This window comes from Megalobrama amblycephala, linkage group LG4 (genome assembly GCF_018812025.1).
Source record: "Megalobrama amblycephala isolate DHTTF-2021 linkage group LG4, ASM1881202v1, whole genome shotgun sequence".
Taxonomy (NCBI): Eukaryota; Metazoa; Chordata; class Actinopteri; order Cypriniformes; family Xenocyprididae; genus Megalobrama; species Megalobrama amblycephala.
The window spans coordinates 42,186,522-42,209,370 of NC_063047.1; the positions used below are offsets into that span (position 1 = coordinate 42,186,522).

Sequence of the window (22,849 nt, forward strand, 5' to 3'; positions counted from 1 at the left end):
TACAACTATACATTCACTCTTTTTTATTCTTTTGTGCTTTGCCATCAGGACGAGTCTTTCTGAAACATTTACGGAAAAAGAAACTGCATGTTTTAATAAAGAGGAATGTGATCAGAGCAGCAACTGAGAGTAAGAAGGCCACTACGTCCAGGCAGTGGTACTGATACCAGCTCAGGTCATGCGCCTGAACTCGTAGATGTTTAGCTCCTTTATTCCGCATCACAAACTCAATCCAGAAAACTGCCTGGTCCAGAGGCTTCATTGGCTGATCATGGTGGATTCTGGACAGTCTCATGATGCTTTCTTTGTACCTGATTAGAGAAGAAAAAGAAGTGCTGATTAACACATGATAAGCTCTACAGACGTACAACTGAAAAACACCATTTTAGGGTTCTTTCTAATGGATTATTTCAAACTTAGAAAGACTTAACTCACGAGGGATTATTTATGACAGTCTTGAGAGCGTCCGCCAGGTCTTTGGACTCCATTGTGTTGATATCAAGAACAACAGCAGCTCCTTTGGTTTTCATGTGCATCATGTTATCAGACTGATCACCAAACAGTGGCAAACCCACCATTGGGACACCATGATAAATAGCCTCATACAGTCCATTTGTCCCGCCATGGGTAATGAAGGCTTTTGCTTTTGGATGTCCTGTCAGATAAAATAAAGTCAGTATCTACACTGATCCGGCATAACATTATGACCACCTTCCTAATATTGTGTTGGTCCCCCTTTTGCTGACAAAACAGCCCTGACCCGTCGAGGCATGGACTCCTCTAGACCCCTGAAGGTGTGCACCAAGATGTTAGCAGGTAAGCAACGCAAACGCACCCCGCCATCCACGTGATGTAAAAGAAAATGTAATTCATCAGACCAGGCCACCTTCTTCATTGCTCCGTGGTCCAGTTCTGATACTCACTGTTGGCTCTTTGGGCGGTGGACAGGGGTCAGCATGGGCACCCTGACTGGTCTGCAGCTATGCAGCTCCATACGCAACAGACTGATGCATTCTGACACCTTTCTATCAGAACCAGCATTAACTTCTGGAGATGTTTGAGCTACAGGAGCTCATCTGTAGGATCGGACCACACGGGCCAGCCTTCGCTCCCATGTGCATCAGTGAGTCTTGGCCATTCATGACCCTGTCGCCGGTTCACCACTGTTCCTTCCTTGGATCACTTTTGATAGATACTGACCACTGCAGACCGGGAACACCCCACAAGAGCTGCAGTTTTGGAGATGCTCTGACCCAGTCGTCTAGCCATCACAATCTGGTCCTTGTCAAACTCGCTCAAATCCTTACGCTTGCCCATTTTTCCTGCTTCTAACACATCAACTTTGAGGACAAAATGTTCACTTGCTGCCTAATATATCCACCCACAGGTGCCGTGATGAAGTGGTGTGGTGTGAAGAAGCGCTTGCCCCCTTCCTGATTTTTAATTTTTTTGTATGTTTGTCACACTTTAATGTTTCAGATCATCAAACAAATTTAAATATTAATCAAAGATAACACAAGTAAACACAACATGCAGTTTTAAATGAAGGTTTTTATTATGAAGGGCAAACAAAATCCAAACCCACATGGCCCTGTGTGAAAAAGTGCTTGCCCCCTAAACCTAATAACAGGTTGGGCCACCCTCAGCAGCAACAACTGCAATCAAGCATTTGTGATAACTTGCAGTGAGTCTGTTACAGCGCTGTGGAGGAGTTTTGGCCCACTCGTCTTTGCAGAATTGTTGTAATTCAGCCACACTGGAGGGGTTTCGAGCATGAACTGCCTTTTTAAGGTCATGCCACAGCATCTCAATAGGATTGAGGTCAGGACTTTGACTAGGCCACTCCAAAGTCTTCATTTTGTTTTTCTTCAGCCATTTCTTCAGGATCATTGTCCTGCTGCAGAACCCAAGTTCGCTTCAGCCTGAGGTCACGAACAGATGGCCAGACGTTGTCCTTCAGGATTTTTTGGTAGACAGCAGAATTCATGGTTCCATTTATCACAGCAAGTCTTCCAGGTCCTGAAGCAGCAAAACAGCCCCAGACCATCACACTACCACCACCATATTTTACTGTTGGTATGATGTTCTTTTTCTGAAATGCTGTGTTACTTTTACGCTAGATTTAATGGGACACACACCTTCCAAAATGTTCAACTTTTGTCTCGTCTGTCCACAGTATTTTCCCAAAAGTCTTGGGGATCATCAAGATGTTTTCTGGCAAAACTGAGACGAGCCTTTATGTTCTTTTTGCTCAGCAGTGGTTTTCCTCTTGGAACTCTGCCATGCAGGCCATTTTTGAGTCATGAACACTGACCTTAACTGAGGCAAGTGAGGCCTGCAGTTCTTTGGATGTAGTTGTGGGGTCTTTTGTGAACTCTTGGAGGAGTCGTCGCTGCGCTCGAGGTAATTTTGGTCTGCCGGCCACTCCTGGGAAGGTTCACCACTGTTCAATGTTTTCGCCATTTGTGGATAATGGCTCTCACTGTGGTTCGGTGGAGTCCCAAAGCTTTAGAAATGGCTTTATAACCTTTTCCAGACTGATAGTTCTCAATTACTTTCTTTCTCATTTGTTCCTGAATTTCTTTGGATCTCAACATGATGTGTAGCTTTTGAGGATCTTTTGGTCTACTTCACTTTGTCAGGCAGGTCCTATTTAAGTGATTTCTTGATTGCGAACAGGTGTGGCTAGAGAAACTGAACTCATGTGTGATAAACCACAGTTATGTTTTAACAGTACTTTTTCCACACAGGGCCATGTGGGTTTGGATTTTGTTTTCCCTTCACAATAAAAACCTTCATTTAAAAACTGCATGTTGTGTTATCTTTGATTCATATTTAAATTTGTTTGATGATCTGAAACATTAAAGTGTGACAAACATGCAAAAAAAAAAAAAAAAAAAAAAACGGAAGGGGGCAAGCGCTTCTTCACACCACTGTAATCACCTGTCAGTGCTCATAATGTCGTGCTGATCAGTTTATTTGATATCAATTATTGTTCTTTGTGTATAACGAGCACAGATGACAACACTTTCCTTACCGAGCAAATCATTCTGTGGGATCCAGTCGTAGAGTTTAGTATTGGGGGCGAGGGTTTCTGGTGTTTTTCCACTGTAACGCCAAACAACCTGTGGAGACAGTACTGAGCATATGAACACCTGAGCAACAGAAAAGTTCTGTAAACGTTTTATTTATTTTTCCTACTGAGAAATGTATTTTTAATGATAATGTATACTAGTAAAAGTTTAAGACACATCTACAGATCTGAGGTTGTCAATAGTACACAATTACATTCTGTGATGAACAGATTTAGTTTGGGCTTTCATGCACATATAGACATTGATCAGCACACATACATGGATCACATCAAATATGGCAAACTGAGAAGCTTAAACGTGCTTGATTGACACAAGGTCTGTTCTCACGTGTCACACAAGTACAGCTGAGCTGCCATTGACCATGTTTGATGTGCTTTATGTGAATAAAAGCTAAATTAAACCTGTTCATCATATTAGGTGATTGACTCTCTTCAGAGGACTTGGATTAAAGCATTCGATTAATATGATTTGCTTTTCTTTATGAACTTTTTGAAGCTTGAAAGTTTTGGTGGTATGAATGGACTTTGAATAGAGGGACAGAAATATCTCAGGTTTCATTGAAAAGTGTGTCAAAGATGAAAGAAAAGTCTTATGGGTTTGAAACTGCATGAGGATGAGTGATTGATGACAGAATTACACACCTTTTGTGGGATCTGACCAAGAGCAGAAGCAATAGTGTTTGCTTTTTCCATCGTCAGGTTGTTGATCATGGAACCCAATGAGAAAACAACAATGCCATGATCTCCTGAGCTCTGAACAAACTTCTCCAGTTCCTAAAAAACACAAATGATCACATGCTGTCACACAAAAACAGAAAACAAGATTTGATGCACCATATTTACCATAAAAACTACTTAATATAACAAATGTATTTATACAGGAAATAGCATTTGTGGGTACAAGTAATGTATTGCTCTCTTGAAAGTGTTCATTCTGGTTCTGAACCCACAAAAAACAATGCAATCTAAACGCCCCATTTTTCTACCAAGGGGTCAAGATTCAGATGGTCTGCATGGCCCATTTTGCCCCTGCTAGAAGATGGCATAATTACACCAGCTGGGTCAAAAAAACATTTCCCCCCAACTGTTCTTCTAAAGCAGGGCTGGGCAAACTCGGTCCTGGAGGGCCGCTGTCCTTGCAGAGTTTTGCTCCAACCCTAATCAAACACACCTGAACCAGCTAATCAAGATCTTCAGGATTACACACAGGTGAGTTTTATCAAGGTTGCAGCTAAACTCTGCAGGACAGTGCCCCTCCAGGACCAAGTTTGCCCAGCCCTGTTCTAAAAGTATTTGTGTATTTTGACAAGATGACATTTACTGCAAGCAATATTAAAAATGTCAATCATTCCATTAAATTGTTAAGGAGTCCCCAAAGAGACATGGTGATGGAAAAAACAAAAATTCACAAGTTTCCCCCAAGAAACGTTTTGAGAACAAATGCAGAGTTGGTAATTGCACTGACATGTATTTTTTTTTCCTTCAGCCAGCTTTTCATTAGTAACTTAAACTGAATTATTTTCCATCAGAAATGGATATGGCATAAATTACAATGTTACTTGATCTATTCAGGTTAGAATTCCTTAATTTACATATGATGCTTATTATAATGCAAACTAAAACAAAATGTAAAAACATAAAAAAAATCTGAAAAGCATGTATTTCAAAATAAAATATGGCAAAGCAAAGTCATTACCTTTGACAGAGGTTTGGCAGGTTTGCAGTGTAGTCCTCCAACAAATTTAAAGTTAGGCAGGAGTGGGCGTGGATACTCAAAATCCCAGTAAGTTCTAATCAACCAGATGTCAATTTTTCCTATGGTCTCACACATTGATGAAGGTTTTCCTGTGACATATGGAGAGATATAGTCTGCTGATGTACATTAGATCAAGTCACAAGATTAAACAGTGTCTAGAATGAGACTACTGCACAATTAAAGCACATGCGTAAAAGTTCCCAATCAAACAATATGAAATAATAAAAACATACCCAATACTTCAGTGTAAAGCGGATCCATAAACCATGGCATCAGTTGAAATGCAGTCGAAAAAATGGTGTAGAGGAGCGTGTTTTCAACTCTCTCTATGAAGCTCATGTGGTCAGTGAGGTGACCCTGCACAGCCATCGCAGGAACATAGGACGGTGGAGTGGGAATCTGACCACAATTCCGCTCTAAAAGATACGCAAATATTGCGCGCAGTGAGACGACGTGCGGGATCTTCAGCTTCTCTGCCATCAGGTCAGAGAATGGCATCATCGGATCAGAAAAAAGCACATCATAATGAGATTCCTGAAGCGTGTGTAAAAGATCCTCATTGTGAAACAGGCCCTTGTAAAATTCATTAAAGAACTCCACGAACTTGGACATTAGTCGCCAGAATTTGAGCACTCTCTCGTATGTGGTGCCCGGGTCATCCGTCCAGGGATGAATCGCCTCATGCAGTACAGCACTGGCCTCTTCCTTTTCCACATTGACTTTAAACACTTTGAAGTTGAACCGCTCCTTCCGTGTGTAATCTACAGTAGGCGATGAAGAGCTGACCAGAACCGTCACACTGTGGTTCTTATCGACCAGCGCGTCTAAAACCAAACGCATGTTGTGCCAGTGGCTGAACTCGCCCGGCAACACCAAAACCCTGCCAGCCTCTGCTCCACACAGCAGTGCGAACACAAACACAGTCCCAGATATCATGCTGAAGTGTTTGTGCAGTTGATCCAGACAGGCAGAGCCCTTCAGTAAACAGAGTAGATCAGACTGAACTCTTGATCGTCACGTGATTAATGTGGACTTCAGCTTCAGGAAGTTCATGGCGGGCAATATGAATACAGAGTTATCGAGACAGAACTGCTTCAGTAAATGCATTGATCTAGAATATATAACACACTGACGTGTTTATGTAGTATGTAGTTACATCAATGTTGTTTTTAAAAGATAAATTATCTGCCAGTATTTGAGGATTAGTGTGGTCAACTAGCCTTACCTGCGTTGTTAACATATTTTAGACTAATGTTACATTGGTTCAAGAGTTGTTTATGTTCTTAATCTTGTATGTTCATTGTGGTTTCAATAATCCCATTAGAACTGAGGGCTTCAATAATGTTTTATGACCGTTATCTTTATGATTTTCAGAGAGACTGAAAGATGATCGTCAGCTCACTGCACAATGGGTCAATGGACAAGCAGCATAAACAGTGAAATGTAAAATTATTACAGGTTTGTTAAAGGTTTATTCAATAAAATAAGAAGCAGGGAGTGGTTTGCAAACATAGATATGTATAGTACGTAGATGCCACATTCGACCACTGTAGACATGTCGGCATGCCGCCATCTTGGAACAGTCAACACGTCGTCACTCACAGTAAGAATCAATGATACCACAACATTGCACAGCTTCTGGTAGTAAAAACCACCAAGATGTAAATTCCTGAAGAAATGGGATAATCTTTCATGGTGAGAATGTGTTGGTTTGTGTTTTTATGTGTATTAACTCACTATTACAGGGTTTTAAACTATGGTAACTTTTAAGTGTTGCGTCAGCTGACGCATTCGTCTTGTTGTATTGTGTTAGTTTAGCAAAATCATCTGCTGATATAGATATAGATATTCATACATGTGTCTAACTTGCAGATGCACAATCAACTTGCTCTCGATTGTTCGTGGACCGGTATTTTGACTGTTCCAATATGGCGGATGACTTACGTATAGTTCAAGTAAACTTCAAGTAAATATTTTAGGACAAAAATGTTTAGGAATCCCTGCATTACATGACCTAATATTAATAAACATGAAAACAGCAATGATATTACATGGCCATAGTCTTACAAGTTTTATATAATATTTGTCCAGACTTATCAATTAGTGAAGGTCACTGGATATGATAAAGACTATTTAACATCATTGTTTAGTAACCTGCATAATTATTCATCTCATATATTGTCTAGATTTAAGTACTTTTGTCTCCAAATTCAGACGCATAGATTGAAAATTAATGACATTTAAATGGCCATTCTGTGTGAATATATACAGTATTTAAAGCTAAATAGCATGACACACAGTAGCATTTTTAAGAAGGAAAATTTATTTAGAATTAATTTTAATAGAATTTAGAATTAGGGAGAATTGTAAAAATTGACTGCCATTGTGTGAATAATATGTAATCCATTAAAAGTAACTGTAATCTGATTGTGAGCATTTTAAAACATAGTTTTATGAGAGACATCCACTCGGTCAACTTACTGAGGTAAACGCTGCACAATGATATTGTTTTTTGTTAGACACATAACAATGTCGGACACATAACAGTAATTAATATGATATATGATTAGCCTTTTGCTTGACTATATTATCAAACAGCTGCTAATAATGTGTTGTTAATGTTACACTAACCATGTTCCCATTCACTATCTCAGAGTCAGACAGCTGCCTTCTAACTATCTGTATCCATAGAATTGCTTTAAACAACTCAGAATATCAGTGGAGAAAGACATATAGTTCATCATAAAATCGTAAAAATCTTGCAGGGTGCATGGAGTATCCAGCACAGCAGAGAGGCTGACAGACCAGGGTGACATCCACGGCCAGCTTCCGGGCCGTGGATGTCACCCTGGTCACCCTGGTCTGTCAGCCTCTCTGCCAAGGTGTCTGGTGGAGCCAAAGGGGTGGAGGGTCAAGGCTCAGCCGGAGACCCAGAAGTTCACGACGGGGGTAGAGCGATGACTGACCGAGGCTGATCCGGATGGACAAGAGAGCCCGGAGGAGACCATGGCGTAGTTGAAGGAGTGCAGAGCCAAAGGGCTGACAGATGTAAAACTGGGGGCTCAACATCACGTCGAGCTGGCTGATGCGGAGCCAAAGAGCTGCATGGAGCAAGTGGGGACCAGGAAGTCTGGTGGGGACATCGGAGGAGGAAGATTTCTGGATGGAATCGGAGCATCCAGATGGCCGGACGGGACCTGAGTTGAAGGCGAAGACTCAAGAGTGTGGACTCGGGAGGGAACTGGATCCGTGGACCACAGATCTATCAGACAGTGGTCCGCTCCTGGCTCTGAGATGGACTAGACAGCTTGTTTCAGCTCAGGGAAGGCCCAGGAACCTGGTTCTGGCTCTTTCTCTGCCTCACTGATGTTATAGGGTGAATCGCCCTGCTGTACCCTCCATCACCAGTATACCACCAGTGCCTTGTTCTTGCAGGGGATGAGCCTCTGCAAGACTGGTAGGTCCATCTTTAAACTTCTGGTTAGGTTGGTCATTCTGTCTTAGAATCCAAAAAGACTTGAGAAATGATTAATCAAACTAGGTCAAGACAGACAAATTAAGAACAAAGAAACTGATGGAAAAAAAGACCATAAACATGACAGCTATATTACTAAATCTATTCTTTTTTTTTATTCTTTTGTGCTTTGCCATCAGTCTTTCTGAAACATTTACAGAAAAAGAAACTACATGTTTTAATAAAGAGGAATGTGATCAGTGCAACAACTGAGAGTAAAAAGGCCACTACATCCAGGCAGTGGTACTGATACCAGCTCAGGTCATCTCCCACACTGACTCTTCCCATTCCGCCATATAAATGTCTGAATATGCCGGGGTGAATCGTTTGCACATTGCAGTCCCTTTAACCTGCAAATAATATTTTCTGTTGAACTCAAAGTCATTTTTTGTAAAACTCAACTCCAAAAACTTCAAAATCGATGCTTCCAGTCTGTTAGGATCCGGGTACTTCCTAAACCCTTCCCTCACAGCTCTTAATCCTTTGTCCGTCTCTATGTTTGTATATAAACTTTCAACATCCATAGAAAATAATCTCTCTTCTGGATTCAGTGTCAAGTTCCTTACCTTCTCTAAAAAATCATCATAAAAGTATCTTCAATATTGCTATCATGCTTGGTAGATAATGGTTTGAGATAAAAGTCTATGAATTCTGCTACACAGTCAGAAACTATAGGTCTGTCCGGGGGCATATTGAGAAAAGGCCATGCAGAATTTTGGGTAAAAATCCCTCTTGGTGTACCCTGTCCTCTTATGTATTCCACTTGTGGTTTTGTAAGATGGCCTTCTTTTTGTAAAGTGTCCATCTCTTGTTTGATCTCCTCCACTGAATCCATAAAAATTGGTTTAGTTAGTTGGAGGCTTGAAAATTCCTGGTCTTCCAACTGTCTATTTGCTTCTCTAACGTATTCCTCTCTGTCCATATCTGCTGGTTTTATTACCGGAGGGGAATCCATGCTCAATCTCCTTAAAGCCTCCCTTTCCCCTGTTGTAATATTATAACTTTCCTTTTCCTCCAACCATCCAGCAATCGCCTTCCTATCATCTCTGAAGTCCAGACAAAGAATGAGTGTTTAGTGTTTGCTTGTATAGGGAGATAATGAGTCGGTGTGTGCGTGATGAGTGATTATCTGAAGCAGGTGTGATGATGGCTGACTAAGTGTGCAGGTGTGAGTCAAGAGGGATTGTGGGAAATGTAGTGCGACTGGTGATGGTGAATGAGGGTTGTGACAGTTACCTGATCATTGGTTCATTTGTCCTATCTGCTCTCTCATTACCATCCTCATTTCTTCTTCTTGTGTTTGCAGTCCAGTGCAAGTTTGTCATCATATGTTCCTGTCCTGTCCAGCCCAGCTGCCAGTTTTTGTTTAATTTTACTATTTGATTCAGTAAAAGCCCATTTTGACCTCTGAGTCCTTACCTCATCCCTTCCCTGACACCTAACATCAGCAAAGCCAAGCCAATGTGATTCTAATTTTATTATGAGCTCTGTCGCGTTCTCTTATTGCCAGCAGACTGCTGTGTTCGGCTTTTTAACGGGTGATTCCCCGGAGGTTCGGGATTTAGCATTCTCCATGCCAACCTTTCTCAAGTATAGGGCTGTGTCCGAAATCGCCCCCTATACCCTTAAATAGGGCACTATCTATGTTGATACCTATGTGAATATGTTATGTACATCTTCTGTCACTGACAGTTCGGGTCTGTTTTTTTCCTGGGGTTCCCACACTTTTGTCAATTGCCCCATTCTCCTCAATGACATGAGTGCATTATGAGATCACATGACAACTCAGATATGAAATTGTTAACATTGCATTTTTTTAAGCAAAAAACATATGAAATAGCACTTGTCTTTCCATAAGGAATTACTAGTACGATATCAGAGAACATCTAATATAAGTCTTTATTTTGTGTTAGTCATCCAAAAAATGATAGTACATTTCAGAAAATTGTGTATCTTGATGACTCACCAGCAGCATGGAAAATCAAGTAATATGTTTATTTTTCATGAACATTCACATGTATTTGTTTCATTAAAAGTGCTTTATGTAATTTTTGACTGTAGTAAACCATAAAAATGCCATATGTTTGCAGAGATTTAGGAAACATACAAAGTACAAATACTTAGAAAAACAATGCTATAGCCAGTTATTCTCCTTTGAAATGTGCATTAGGGGTCAGAATGTCTGTTTTTGTTTTGATCTGTGATCCCGCCCACTGCCAATTTACCCAATAGTATTTCGACACCCCAGGTTGCCAGTTGGTGGAAAACACAGCATATTTTGTTAAAAACTAACTGGGTCTTTGATCACAGATAAGTCCTCAATCTGGCAACCCGTGTGAGCGTGGAGTCTGAGGAGGAGCAGGGAAACAGCTCTCTCCAATATTTTGACTTTGGATTGCAGAAACTAATTCAGCAGCTAGCAGTCAATATAACATACTGCACCTTTAAGAGCATTTGCAAAATACACAAAACACACACTGGCCGTCACACATGAGAGGACAAGTGTACTGAATCTCTGTCCAGAAGTATTGAGGGCAATGCAACTATACATTCACTCTTTCTTATTCTTTTGTGCTTTGCCATCAGGACGAGTCTTTCTGAAACATTTACGGAAAAAGAAACTGCATGTTTTAATAAAGAGGAATGTGATCAGAGCAACAACTGAGAGTAAGAAGGCCACTACGTCCAGGCAGTGGTACTGATACCAGCTCAGGTCATGTGCCTGAACTCGTAGATGTTTAGCTCCTTTATTCCGCATCACAAACTCAATCCAGAAAACTGCCTGGTCCAGAGGCTTCATTGGCTGATCATGGTGGATTCTGGACAGTCTCATGATGCTTTCTTTGTACCTGATTAGAGAAGAAAAAGAAGCGCTGATTAACACATGACAAACTCTACAGAAGTGCAACTGAAAAACACCATTTTAGGGTTGTTTCTAAACTACTGAAAATAACTGGTCGAGGCCTTTGGTAATGGATTATTTCAAATTTATGTAAGATTTAACTCACGAGGGATTATTTAAGACAGTCTTGAGAGCGTCCGCCAGGTCTTTGGACTCCATTGTGTTGATATCAAGAACAACAGCAGCTCCTTTGGTTTTCATGTGCATCATGTTATCAGGCTGATCAGCAAACAGTGGCAAACCCACCATTGGGACACCATGATAAATAGCCTCATACAGTCCATTTGTCCCGCCATGGGTAATGAAGGCTTTTGTTTTTGGATGTCCTGTCAGATAAAATGAAGTTAGTATTTGACACTAATTATTGTTCTTTGTGTGTAACGAGCACACATGACAACACTTTCCTTACCGAGCAAATCATTCTGTGGGATCCAGTCGTAGAGTTTAGTATTGGGGGCGAGGGTTTCTGGTGTTTTTCCACTGTAACGCCAAACAACCTGTGGAGACAGTACTGAGCATATGAACACCTGAGCAACAGAAAAGTTGGGTTCTGTAAACATTTTATTTATTTTTCCTACTGAGAAATGTATTTTTTCTGATAATGTATACTAGTAAACCTTTAAGACACATCACACATACAACGCACATACATCAAATATGGTAAACAGACGCTTAAATGTGCTTGCTTGATATGCGAGAACCATTGAGGTTTGTTCTCACGTGTCTTGCACGTACAGCTGAGCTCCAATTTACCATATTTGATGCGCTCAAAAAAAATGTTACACACCTTTTGTGGGATCTGACCAAGAGCAGAAGCAATAGTGTTTGCTCTTTCCATTGTCAGGTTGTTGATCATGGAACCCAATGAGAAAACAACAATGCCATGATCTCCTGAGCTCTGAACAAACTTCTCCAGTTCCTAAAAAACACAAATGATCACATGCTGTCACACAAAAACAGAAAACAAGATACGTTCTAACAGCAAATCCTTAATCCTCAACAGAGCCAAATCCCTCTCTATACACACATCCACTGATATAAAGTTACTTGATCTATTCGAGTCAGGATTCCTTATTTTTCATAAATGTAAAGGCATCAAAAGAAGAGCAGATATTTCAAAATAATATATGACAAAGTCATTACCTTTGACAGAGGTTTGGCAGGTTTGCAGTGTAGTCCTCCAACAAATTTAAAGTTAGGCAGGAGTGGGCGTGGATACTCAAAATCCCAGTAAGTTCTAATCAACCAGATGTCAGCTTTTCCCATGGTCTCACACATTGTTGTAGGTTTGCCTGTGACATGAAGAAATAATTCTACTCAGCTGATGTACAGTAGGTCAAGTCACAAAGTATCAGAAACAGTATCTGAAAGATTAGCCTATTGCACAATTCAAGCAGAAAAGTTGACCCAAATCAAAAAAACAAAAAACAATTACCCCACATTTCAGTGTAAAGCCGATCAAAAGTAAACCTCATGTTCAGATGAAACATGGTTGTATATATGATGTAGAGGAGCATGTTTTCAACTCTCTCTGTGAAGCTCATGTGGTCAGTTAGGTGACCCTGCACAGCGACCGCAGGAACATAGGACGGTGGCGCGGGGATCTGTCCGCAAATCTGCTCGAAATTATATGCGAACGTTGAGCGCAGTGAGATGATGTGTGGGATCTTCAGCTTCTCTGCCATCAAGTCAGCACATGGCATCATTGGATCCGAAAAAAGCACATCATAATGAGATTCCTGAAGCGTGTGTAAAAGATTCTCATTGTGAAACATGCCCTTGCATGTATCAGTAGAAAGTGCCATGAAGTTTGACATCACTCGCCAGATTGTTGAGATTGTCTCGTATGTGGTGGCTGTGTCATTCATCCAGAGATGAACAAAGTCACTCCAGACTGCAGTGGCCTCTTCTTTCTTCATCTTGACTTTAAACACATTGAAGTCGAACCGCTCCTTCCGTGTGTACTGTACAGTAGCGATGAAGAACTGATCAGAACCGTCACGCTGTGGTTCTTCTCAACTAACGCGTCTACGATCACACGCATGTTGTGCCAGTGGCTGTACTCTCCTGGCAACACCAAAACCCTGCCAGCCTCTACTCCACACAGCAGTGCGAACACAAACACAGTCCCAGATATCATGCTGAAGTGTTTGTGCCTTTGGATAAGTGCAGTGTGATCTGGGGAACAATGACCTAAATACAGTATGCTATGAGCTCAACAGGATTTGGGCAAAGGTCGTATTGCATTATGGAGGGTATAGGTGTGTTTTGAAATTTGGCCAAAGGTTAATATCTTTGTCTTGCATGTTTACTCAACTCCCCCTCTAAATGCAAATTTTACCAGGAACAACACTGTTATAATGTAAATGCAATTCTGAGTCTTTCAGGGTTATGTTTTGTTTGGCCTTTGTTTATTTGGATTTTTGTCTCTTGTATAAGTTTTCCTTTGACCCAGTTTTCCCCTTTGTCTCATTGGTTCATCTTATTCACCTGTCCCTCATTAATTAACTCTTTAGCTCCTATGTTTGCCCTATGTATTTAAGTCCTCAGTTTCAGTCTGTTCCTTGTCTTGTATTGCTAATGTTTAGGTTACAAGGTTGTGTTTTGTGTGGGTTTTTTGTTTATTCCTCATTGTGAGCTTCTCTATAGCAACAAACCATTACAGAATACAGAACATAAGAACCGAAATGGCTGAAGATCAGAGGACATTAACAACCCTCATCCAGTCCCATCCAGAAAGCATTTAGGCGCTCCAGATCATCCCGAGCCTGCAACCAAACCCTCCATATTCCTGAACATTGGAACAATTTCATCCACTCAAGAATCCACTTCAGCCCCAGATTCTGCTCCAGCATTCAGTCCAGTGCCCGCTCCTAAAACAATAATTCCTCAATAAATCAATAAGTCCGTGCCAACCCATGAGTCTGCTCCAGAGTGTCGGCAGAGTCCTGAAACTACTAAATCTTCAGCCAAAAGGAGGAGGCTGAGGAAGAAGACTATCCTCTTTGGCACTGGCCCCTGACCAGAGTCCAGTTATGGCTCCAGCCCCTGAGTTCAGTCCAGTCCACTCCAGTATGTTCTCCAGAGTCCACTCTTGTATGTTCTCCAAAGTCAGCTCCAGAATGCTCTCCAGTGTCTGCTTAAGCCCCAGAGCTCAGTCCAGGAAGCTTTGCACTGTCCATAATGGCTCTGGCAGTGTGTGTGTCTGGGTCATACACGCATCCCCTGAGTCCGCTCCAGTGTCGCCTCCAGCCCCTGAGTCCACTCCAGTGTCAGCTCCAGTCCACTCCAGTGTCGGCTCCAGCCCGAGTCCGCTCCAGTGTTGGCTCCAGCCCGAGTCCGCTCCAGTGCCGGCTCCAGCCCGAGTCAGCTCCACTGTCTGTTTCAGCCCCTGAATCCACTCCAGCCTCTGAATCCGCTCCAGTGTCAGCTCCAGCTTCTGAATCTGCTCCAGTGTCGACTCCAGCTCCAGTCCACTCCAGTGTTTGCTCCAGCCTCTGAGTCCGCTCCAGCCCCTGAGTCAGCTCCAGTGTTGGCTCCAGCCCGAGTCAGTTCCGCTGTCTGTTTCAGCCCCTGAATCCGCTCCAGCCTCTGAATCTGCTCCAGTGTCAGCTCCAGCTCCAGTCACTCCAGTGTCTGCTCCAGCCCGATTCCACTCCAGTGTCAGCCCCAGCTCCAGTCCACTCCAGTGTCTGCTCCAGCCTCTGAGTCAGCTCCAGCCCCTGAGTCCATTCCAGTGTCGGCTCCAGCCCGAGTCAGCTCCACTGTCTGTTTCAGCCCCTGAATTCACTCCAGCCTCTGAATATGCTCCAATGTCGGCTTCAGCTCCAGTCCACTCCAGTGTCTACTCCAGTGTTTGCTCCAGCCTCTGAGTCCGCTCCAGTGTCTGCTCCAGCCTCTGAGTCTGCTCCAGTGTCTGTTCCAGCCCCTGTCCAGTCGGTGGTTGTTTTCCCCACATGGGATAGGTTTTTTTTTTTTTTTTTTTTTTTTTGATTACATAAAAGCCCATTTGGATCTGAGTCGAGCTCTGTCGTGTTCTCTTTCTGCCAGCAGACTCCTCTGTTCAACTTTTTTTTTTTTTTTTTTTGATTCCCCAGAGGTTCAAGATTTAGCATGCTCCACGTCAACCTTTCTCAAGTATAGAGCTGTGTCCGAAATCACCCCCTATACCCTTAAATAGGGACCTATTTGATGGGACAGCCATTTGTAGTGGTGTCTGAAACTAGAGTAGAGGTTATCCTATAATAACTGATGTACACTTAGCGGCTAAAGAATACCCATAATGCACTGTGAGGGCTGTGCTGAATTAATTCCCGTATCTGACCAGAAGATGGTGCTTGCAGCTGAATCATCCATAAATTTTCCAAACGGGTTTCCCTCGAAAACCATCCCAACAGGTCTAAAATATAAACACTTATAATAGGTTTACCATAGTGAATCAGGGGAGGACAAAAACATGTTTTGGAAGGATTGATGATGTATTGACTTTTTGTTAAAATTCTGTTAATTTTAAACAAAAAAATATACATAGCGTACCTTTCAAAATGTGTGTACTCTTGTTTTGTCAGATGTCCTTTTATAACAGGGGCTTTCAAACTTGATAGACTTGGGTTTATTATAGCCAGTTCTAGTTCATTTGCAATAGCTTAACTCTCCAGCAAGTGATTAAAGATCAACAGAACAAAAACAAGCTCACTTTTAAGTAATAATTAATTAATTCAATGATGAATAACAAAAATGATAAATATAGCTGGAAACAGCAATTATAAGGGCCCTTTAGTTTTCCATTCAAACAAAAAAAACAAACAATAAATATGGTAGGTCTATTTTTTAATACTAAGTTAATGTGAATATAAGTCTAATCAATTCAATTTTTTTTTTTTTACCAAATGTGACCCTGGACCACAAAACCAGTCATAAGTCGCACGGGTATATTTGTAGCAATAGCCAACAATACATTGTATGGGTCAATTTTTTTCTTTTATGCCAAAAATCATTAGGATATTAAGATCATGTTTCATGAAAATATTTAGTACATTTCCTACTGTAAATATATCAAAAAATGATTTTTGTGAGTTGATATGCATTGTAGGACTTCATTTAGATGACTTTAAAGGCAATTTTCTCAATATTTTGGTTTTTTTTGCACCCTCAGATTCCAGATTTTCAAATAGTTGTATCTTGGCCAAATATTGTCCTATATCCTAACAAACCATACATCGATGGATTAGCTTATTTATTCAGCTTTCATGTGATGTATTTAAATTTAAATGTTAGTAGGTAGTTTGTCATTAGCTTACAATGACCAATACATTTGCTACAATTTAATAATCTTTGTTAATAAAAATTACAACTGTTAGTGTTAGCTGAACTCTATTAAATAATATTAACAAAGAAAAATTTAGATTTTAATGATCCATTAGTAAATTGATTACCGATTGATTACAGACATCAGAAGAGAAAAAGATGCCAAATTTGCCATTAGAAACACTCAGCACAGCAGCGTAATGCCAATGTAATATAAAATATAGTGTTAAAAATGTAAATTTTTTTAACAGAAAATATAACTTTACTAGATTTACCTTAGAATTCTGAGTTTGTAGATTGCAACTCTGATTTATTTTTCGGAAATCTGAACGGAATAACAAAATAAAAATAAATAAATAAATAAAGGTAATTGCGAATTTGACTATTTTTTTCTGGCAAATGCGCATTCATATTCTCACAAAAAAAGTGAGTGCGAGAAATAAGTCTTAATTGTGAGATAAAAAGTCTCAAGTACCTCTATTATTTTCATTCACTGGCGTAAGCTTTCATTGCAAGCTTATTCTAGCTAAATTTGTGCACAACATAGATGTTCCTGAAAGGAAAAACCTTTTACATTCGCGAGGACCTTACCTAACACTTCACTGTATAAATTATCCAAATTTTTCGAGGCCATCCGAAACGCGAAGGAATAAACAACATACATAATCATATTTTTCACTCTCTCCATGAAGCTCATGTGATCCGTCATCACCGTCGGAGGAACCGGAACATAAGAGGGCGGCGTGGGCATCTGTCCACACATCCTCTCCATGGAGAACCCCAGAGAAAACCGCAGAGAGAGGACGAACGGCAGCTCCAGAATCTCTGCCAGCAGGTCACTGCACACCATCATGGGATCATAGAAGAGCACATCAAACTTCAGATCCCTCAAGCGAGCTATCAGCGCGTCATTACGCAGCATGGTGCCGCACATGACGCGGTGCATTTCGTTAATTTTCCCCGTCAGCTCCATTATCTGGAGACCAATTGTGACCCTGCTTGGTGTGGGGTGCTGCATCCAGATGTTGAGCATCTCTTCGCTCAGGCTGTGCACCTCATGAGCCTTCAGAGGCACATCAAACACCAGGAACTCAAACCTCTCCTGCGCTGTGAAGTTCACGGTCGGCGAGGCTGAGCTCACCAGAAGTGTCACGCTGTGATTGCGGTTCAGCAGTTCTTCCACGATGTTGCGCATGTTGAGCCAGTGGCTGTACTCTCCCGGCAGCACGAGCACGTTTCCACCGTGCGTAAAGCTCGTGCCAGTCAAGAGGAAGATTATGAGAAGCGTGCATGATTTTCCCAAGAACTGCATGGCAGAAGCACTCGTGAAGACGCGGCAGACAAACACGCTTCCTTCTTTGCACTGAGATAAACAAGTGTCCAGGGAAGAAGTTTGGTATAAAGGGCGGGGCCGCAGGACTTTGGAGTCATGTCACGTGACGTCACGAGTAAAGAGTCAGGAAACACTCCCAGATTTACATAAACCAACATCCTCTTGTGAAAAAAGGTTGCTTGATTGTAATGAATGTGCACTTCAAACTTGAACTTCAAATATTTGTTTTAAAAATCTTTTGTCATGCTTTAAAGAAGTAGCCTACATTTATTTTGAGTGTGGACTAACATACTAAAGCACACTTGATTTTAGGCCTAATTTTAACAGAAGTGTGTTATTCAGTATTACATTTAAAGTTAATATATTTTAAATGTACTGAATTACAACTTCATCATTACAAAAAAAATGTAAATACAAATACATTTCAATACATGACATGCAAGTTTCAATAGAAATTAGTTTAAAGAATATTTCAGTTTACCATAAATGCTTGTCTGTACAGTCAGCAGTACACTTTAACCATATCTCAACAATAACAATAGCATTAATTATTAAATTACATATAAAGATGTACTTAAAGGTACAATATGTAATAATTTTGTTCGCTTGAGGTCGCTAGAAGCCTATTCAAAACAAAAGCATAGTTTGATGACGGCAAGTTTGAGCGTGGAATCTTGGGACATGTGGTCTCCACCTCAACGGACGGTGCAAAAGAATAGGGATTGGACTCGAGAAGAAATCATGTTCATGGATGTGATTATTAACGTTACTGTAGTATGAAGCAGAGCAGGAGTGAGTGTTGTGGAGCTGAACGAGGAGCTGGAGCGATTGATCAACACACGCCTCACGAGCAGCGGGACTTTTATTATGACACAGTCGCCGGCGCCGCTTCCGCTTTTCCGGTCATGAGTATGAGGAAACGCAGCTCTGTTTATCATATTAGATACATTTGAGAGTGTTGAAAATGATGTTATAACGTTACTCTGTGCGTTCGCTCGGCGGCTGCTGTGAGACACTGTTACACACTGCAGTAAGATAGATCGATTTTACAATATCATATTAAATGCTGGATGATTGTGTTGATAAATGGCATGCAATTAATTTTAAAACATATTGTATGATGGAGAAAATGCTGTATTACTGTTACTAAAAATAAAGCTGCATCTGATTATGCTATGTTAGCTACTTGACAAAATAGTGTTTTTCTCTGAGGCATGGTAAAGCATGGTACTCGCAAAAAATCAAGAAGATTAGATTTAAACAATAAGACTAAACGTGTTGAGCTATATAAAACAATTCATTTTCTGTCTATAAATATATCAAAACAGTTGTTCCCTTGTCTATTAAAACAAATATTAAAGTGTCTTTGGTGTTTCCACGGTTTCTACAAAATAACCGAGGGTAACGCGGGTATGACGCCATTGACAGGCGACTCCTCACACTCCTCACAAGCATTTCAGAAATTGTGCATCTTGATGACTCCTGGTGAAAGTAATGCTCTTGATAACTTTCAACAGTTCAAAAAGAAAGATTTCAAAGGGCATCAAATGGTAGGAATGGCCCATATCAGGGGTAGGCAAGTTCGGTCCTAGAGAGCCGCTGTCCTGCAGAGTTCAGCTCCAACCCTAAAAAAACCCTCACCTGCTTATAGCCTGTAATCCTGAAGAGCTCGATTAGCTTGTTCAGGTGAGTTTGATTAAGGTTGGAGCTAAACTCTGCAGGACAGCGGCTCTCTAGGACTGAACTTGCCTACCCTTGGCCCATATTAATCTTCTAATGACTCACTTTATTGGGCAAAAACAACTCTTTATTTGCAGTGTGTACTGCTCAGTGCACTTGAGGTTGAATTACTGCGTGACAAAGTGCACATTATCAGTGGTTTTATGTTTCTTGTATTGTTGGGAAAGGTCGAGGCTATTCAGAATGACAATGAGGTTTTAGTTATAGAAGAACTTGTGTTTTCAGCGGCTTATTGGCCAGAACTGTCTTTGACTAGTTTGTAGAACCTCCTAAAATACTGCTGAAAGTTCTTGCCAGAGATGTAAGTTTAATCGGTCATCCAAAATTTGTTAAATTGTTTAAGACCTTTTGTGAACTCTGTATTATCTGGTTATTTGCTCAAGCATCACATGATACTGATTCAGAAGAGGTGTGGCTCAAAAAAAGGAAAAACCTGTGTTTCACAACTTTTCACATGGAGAACTGTGTAACAATAACTTTGATCTCAGATCATATATAGTCTAACAATCACAAAATAACACTTTTTTTTTCTTTTTATAAATAATCTTGGTTGATTAAAGTTTTGAAATGAAATGAAGAATAGTGTCATATATGATCTGTGTACTTTTGTTTCTTTGAGTTCAGTTCAATGTGTTTAGTGCCAGTTTTAGATCCTTAATAACTATGTGAATATTTCTGAAAACCGTATGTTATGAAAATCTTATGTTTCCTGCGGTTCCTGCACTTTTGTGAATTGCGAAACTTTTTTTGGTTTTTTGAACAAGAAGACATGTTGGACGGGACTTGATTTTGTGGCCTGAGACATTTTTGCAAATCCTAAAGGATTCCACTGATCCTATAGGCTAAAATCTGAAGTCTTTGATCGCTCGTTTGACATGTTCGTTAACAGACGATTAATGACCGCTGTGATCAGATTTTTACCTCTGATGAAATTCCGGCAGTGTCAGAAGATTCTTCTACAACAACCGTCAAATCATGAACCAATAGGAGCGCAGAACCTGATGATGCAATTAGTGTGTCAGCAACAATCCACCGCTTGCTCCACACACATCGTCTTCATTTTTCCATTTTTTTTTTCAAGACAAGCCTTGACCAACATTAGCCACCATTATAAATCACACTTACCCATGACGTCCGTATATAAGTGATCCCACTTTGCTTTGGTGACCAGATAAAACAGGACGTCCTGTGAGCCATAGAACAGAAAGTTCTTCAGCCTCTGCAGGAAGTTCATCTCATCCGTGTTCTCCAAGCCGATGGAGGGGACGTAGGATGGAGGAGCCGGCAGCTGGCCGCAGAGTCTCTCAACGGTGTTCCCAAAGGAGAACCTGAGACTGAGAATGAAAGGCACGTCCAGCTTCTGTGCCAGCAGCTCCCCACACATGAATATAGGGTCGGCCAGTAAGACGTCAAACTTCTCCTTCCTCCACTTCTCAAGGAGGTCTTCTCTGGCAAAGAGCTCATTACACACGGCCTGGTTCTGCTCGGTGCCTGTGTCAATCATCTCCTTGATCTTCATGGAAGCCGTGATGATGTTGTCATTCGGCAGATCGTGAGTCCAGTATTTCAGCATCCTTTCCATGTTCTCCAGGATGTCCTGCTTTGTGTGAGGCACCTGTAGAATCTCCACATTGTATCCCGCGGACGGGCTGGTTCTGACCGACGGTGTGGCTGTGTGGGTCACCACAGTGATGTTGTGTCCTCTCTCGATCAGCGTGTCTAGGATGACTTTTACATTGAGCCAGTGGCTGAATTCAGAGGGCCAGACGAGGACCTTTCCTCCCGACACACTCCGCAGGTTCAGGATCAGCAGCACTAGCAGGAAAACACCGGAGCTTCCTCTGGGACTCATGACAGCCGTGAACAACCTCTACGCTCAGTGAGCTTGTACTAACATGTGGACTTGTGGAGGAGGAGTTTCAGTTATGCAATCAGATATAGGGGAAGGTCTTAAACGATCTTTACTTTTAAAGAAATAGTCATGACAGACTGGTTATTTAAGCAGATAACTGCACCATTCTGATCATCTACGTATTCTCTGCAAGGTTACTTTCATCACGTCGGCTTAATCTTTAGGGTTTTATTTCTGCTTGTAACTTAATTAATTACATACATTTGAAGACGTATAGAAATAAGAAAGCAGGAATCACTATCAGAGCATTAATAAGGAAATTAAACTTTAGTTATTAGAATGGTTTTGGTTTTATTTTTAAAAGCAATACACGCATTTGATTCCTAAATTTGCTTTTGTAAATATTATAAATTCTTCTCAATTTCGCTATAGCTATAGTGTATATATAAGTGTATTATATTATAAGTATTACACCACTTATTTAAAAAGTTTTTTTCTTTGAAAAAAAAGGCTATAATAATTCCTTTTTACAAAATTAGAAAAGTCAATCCAAAATACTTTTATAAACACAATAAACACAATTCTAAAATAAGCAATTGTTTCTTCATAGATGACAAATGAAGCAACTGGGTGAAATACTGTCATTAAGGTGGCTTGAAAAAGCCAACTCACTGTTATGCTATTTAAACTTCTTCTTCTTCTTCTGACTCTAAATGATCAACTCTAACTCCTCCTAGAGGACAAACCTCCTACAACCACCAAACTCAGACTAGACCTTCAGACTGTTCTGACCGAGTTGCTACATCTTTTCTAACTTTCCTAAAAATGGCAATCTATCAATCAATCAATCTATACATCTATCTATCTATCTATCTATTGCATTTTTTTTAATGCGATAAACATATGAAATAGCACTTGTCTTTTTATAAGGAATCAAGAAATATCTTGATGACTCCTGGTGAAAGTGATGCTCTTAATAACTTTCAAAAGTTCAAAAAGAAAGATTTCAAAGGGCATAAGGCATCAAATGGTAAGAATGGCCTATATAATCTTCTAATGACTCACTCCTGATAATGTTATGTAATTTGCAGGATGTACATGTTTTCTTTTAAATGAGCATTATTCTACCAGTTTACATGTAACCTGTTTCTCTACATACACAGGACCAGCAGCATGGAAAATCAAGTAATATGTTTATTTTACGTGAACATTCACATGTATTTGTTTCATTAAAAGTGCTTTATGAAATTTTTGACAGCAGAAAACCATAAAAATGTTTGCAGAGATTTAGGAAACATACAAAGTACAAATACTTGGAAACAATGCTTTAGCCAGTTATTCTTTTGTTCTG

The 22,849-nt window shown here is 40.6% G+C and overlaps 2 protein-coding genes across 4 annotated transcripts; both read right to left on the reverse strand.

Annotated features, from left to right (window-relative positions):
- Positions 1-5,879, reverse strand: ugt2a5 (UDP glucuronosyltransferase 2 family, polypeptide A5). The gene is made up of 6 exons (XM_048189482.1): positions 5,084-5,879; positions 4,791-4,939; positions 3,737-3,868; positions 3,038-3,125; positions 436-655; positions 1-311 (listed from the first exon to the last, which is right to left on the reverse strand). Exons 1-6 carry the CDS (start codon positions 5,784-5,786, stop codon positions 14-16), a joined length of 1,590 nt encoding a protein of 529 aa, XP_048045439.1. The 5' UTR covers positions 5,787-5,879; the 3' UTR covers positions 1-13.
- A 4,360-nt stretch (positions 5,880-10,239) lies between these two features.
- Positions 10,240-21,538, reverse strand: LOC125267641 (UDP-glucuronosyltransferase 2A1-like). Of its 3 annotated transcripts, none has more exons than XM_048189480.1 (7): positions 20,772-21,538; positions 17,165-17,788; positions 12,410-12,558; positions 12,054-12,185; positions 11,676-11,763; positions 11,373-11,592; positions 10,240-11,213 (listed from the first exon to the last, which is right to left on the reverse strand). In XM_048189480.1, the coding sequence occupies exons 1-7, from the start codon at positions 21,496-21,498 to the stop codon at positions 10,916-10,918; spliced, it is 2,238 nt and encodes a 745-aa protein (XP_048045437.1). In that variant the 5' UTR covers positions 21,499-21,538; the 3' UTR covers positions 10,240-10,915. The 3 variants fall into 3 exon arrangements, with proteins under 3 accessions (XP_048045437.1, XP_048045438.1, XP_048045436.1); XM_048189481.1 differs by lacking the exon at positions 20,772-21,538 and adding an exon at positions 12,702-13,215 and having other exon boundaries at positions 17,658-17,964; XM_048189479.1 differs by lacking the exon at positions 17,165-17,788 and having other exon boundaries at positions 20,772-21,536.
- Positions 21,539-22,849: the final 1,311 nt, after the last annotated feature.

Excerpts from the sequence above, each read along its gene's own strand:
- ugt2a5 (XM_048189482.1), bottom strand. The coding sequence starts at position 5,786 with ATGATATCTGGGACTGTGTTTGTGTTCGCACTGCTGTGTGGAGCAGAG. Across the intron at positions 3,126-3,736 it reads TTGGTCAGATCCCACAAAAG|GTTGTTTGGCGTTACAGTGG; the intron begins GTGTGTAATTCT and ends CTGTCTCCACAG. Across the intron at positions 312-435 it reads ACTGTCATAAATAATCCCTC|GTACAAAGAAAGCATCATGA; the intron begins GTGAGTTAAGTC and ends TTCTCTAATCAG.
- LOC125267641 (XM_048189480.1), bottom strand. The coding sequence starts at position 21,498 with ATGAGTCCCAGAGGAAGCTCCGGTGTTTTCCTGCTAGTGCTGCTGATC. Across the intron at positions 11,764-12,053 it reads TTGGTCAGATCCCACAAAAG|GTTGTTTGGCGTTACAGTGG; the intron begins GTGTGTAACATT and ends CTGTCTCCACAG. Across the intron at positions 11,593-11,675 it reads CCCACAGAATGATTTGCTCG|GACATCCAAAAACAAAAGCC; the intron begins GTAAGGAAAGTG and ends TTTATCTGACAG.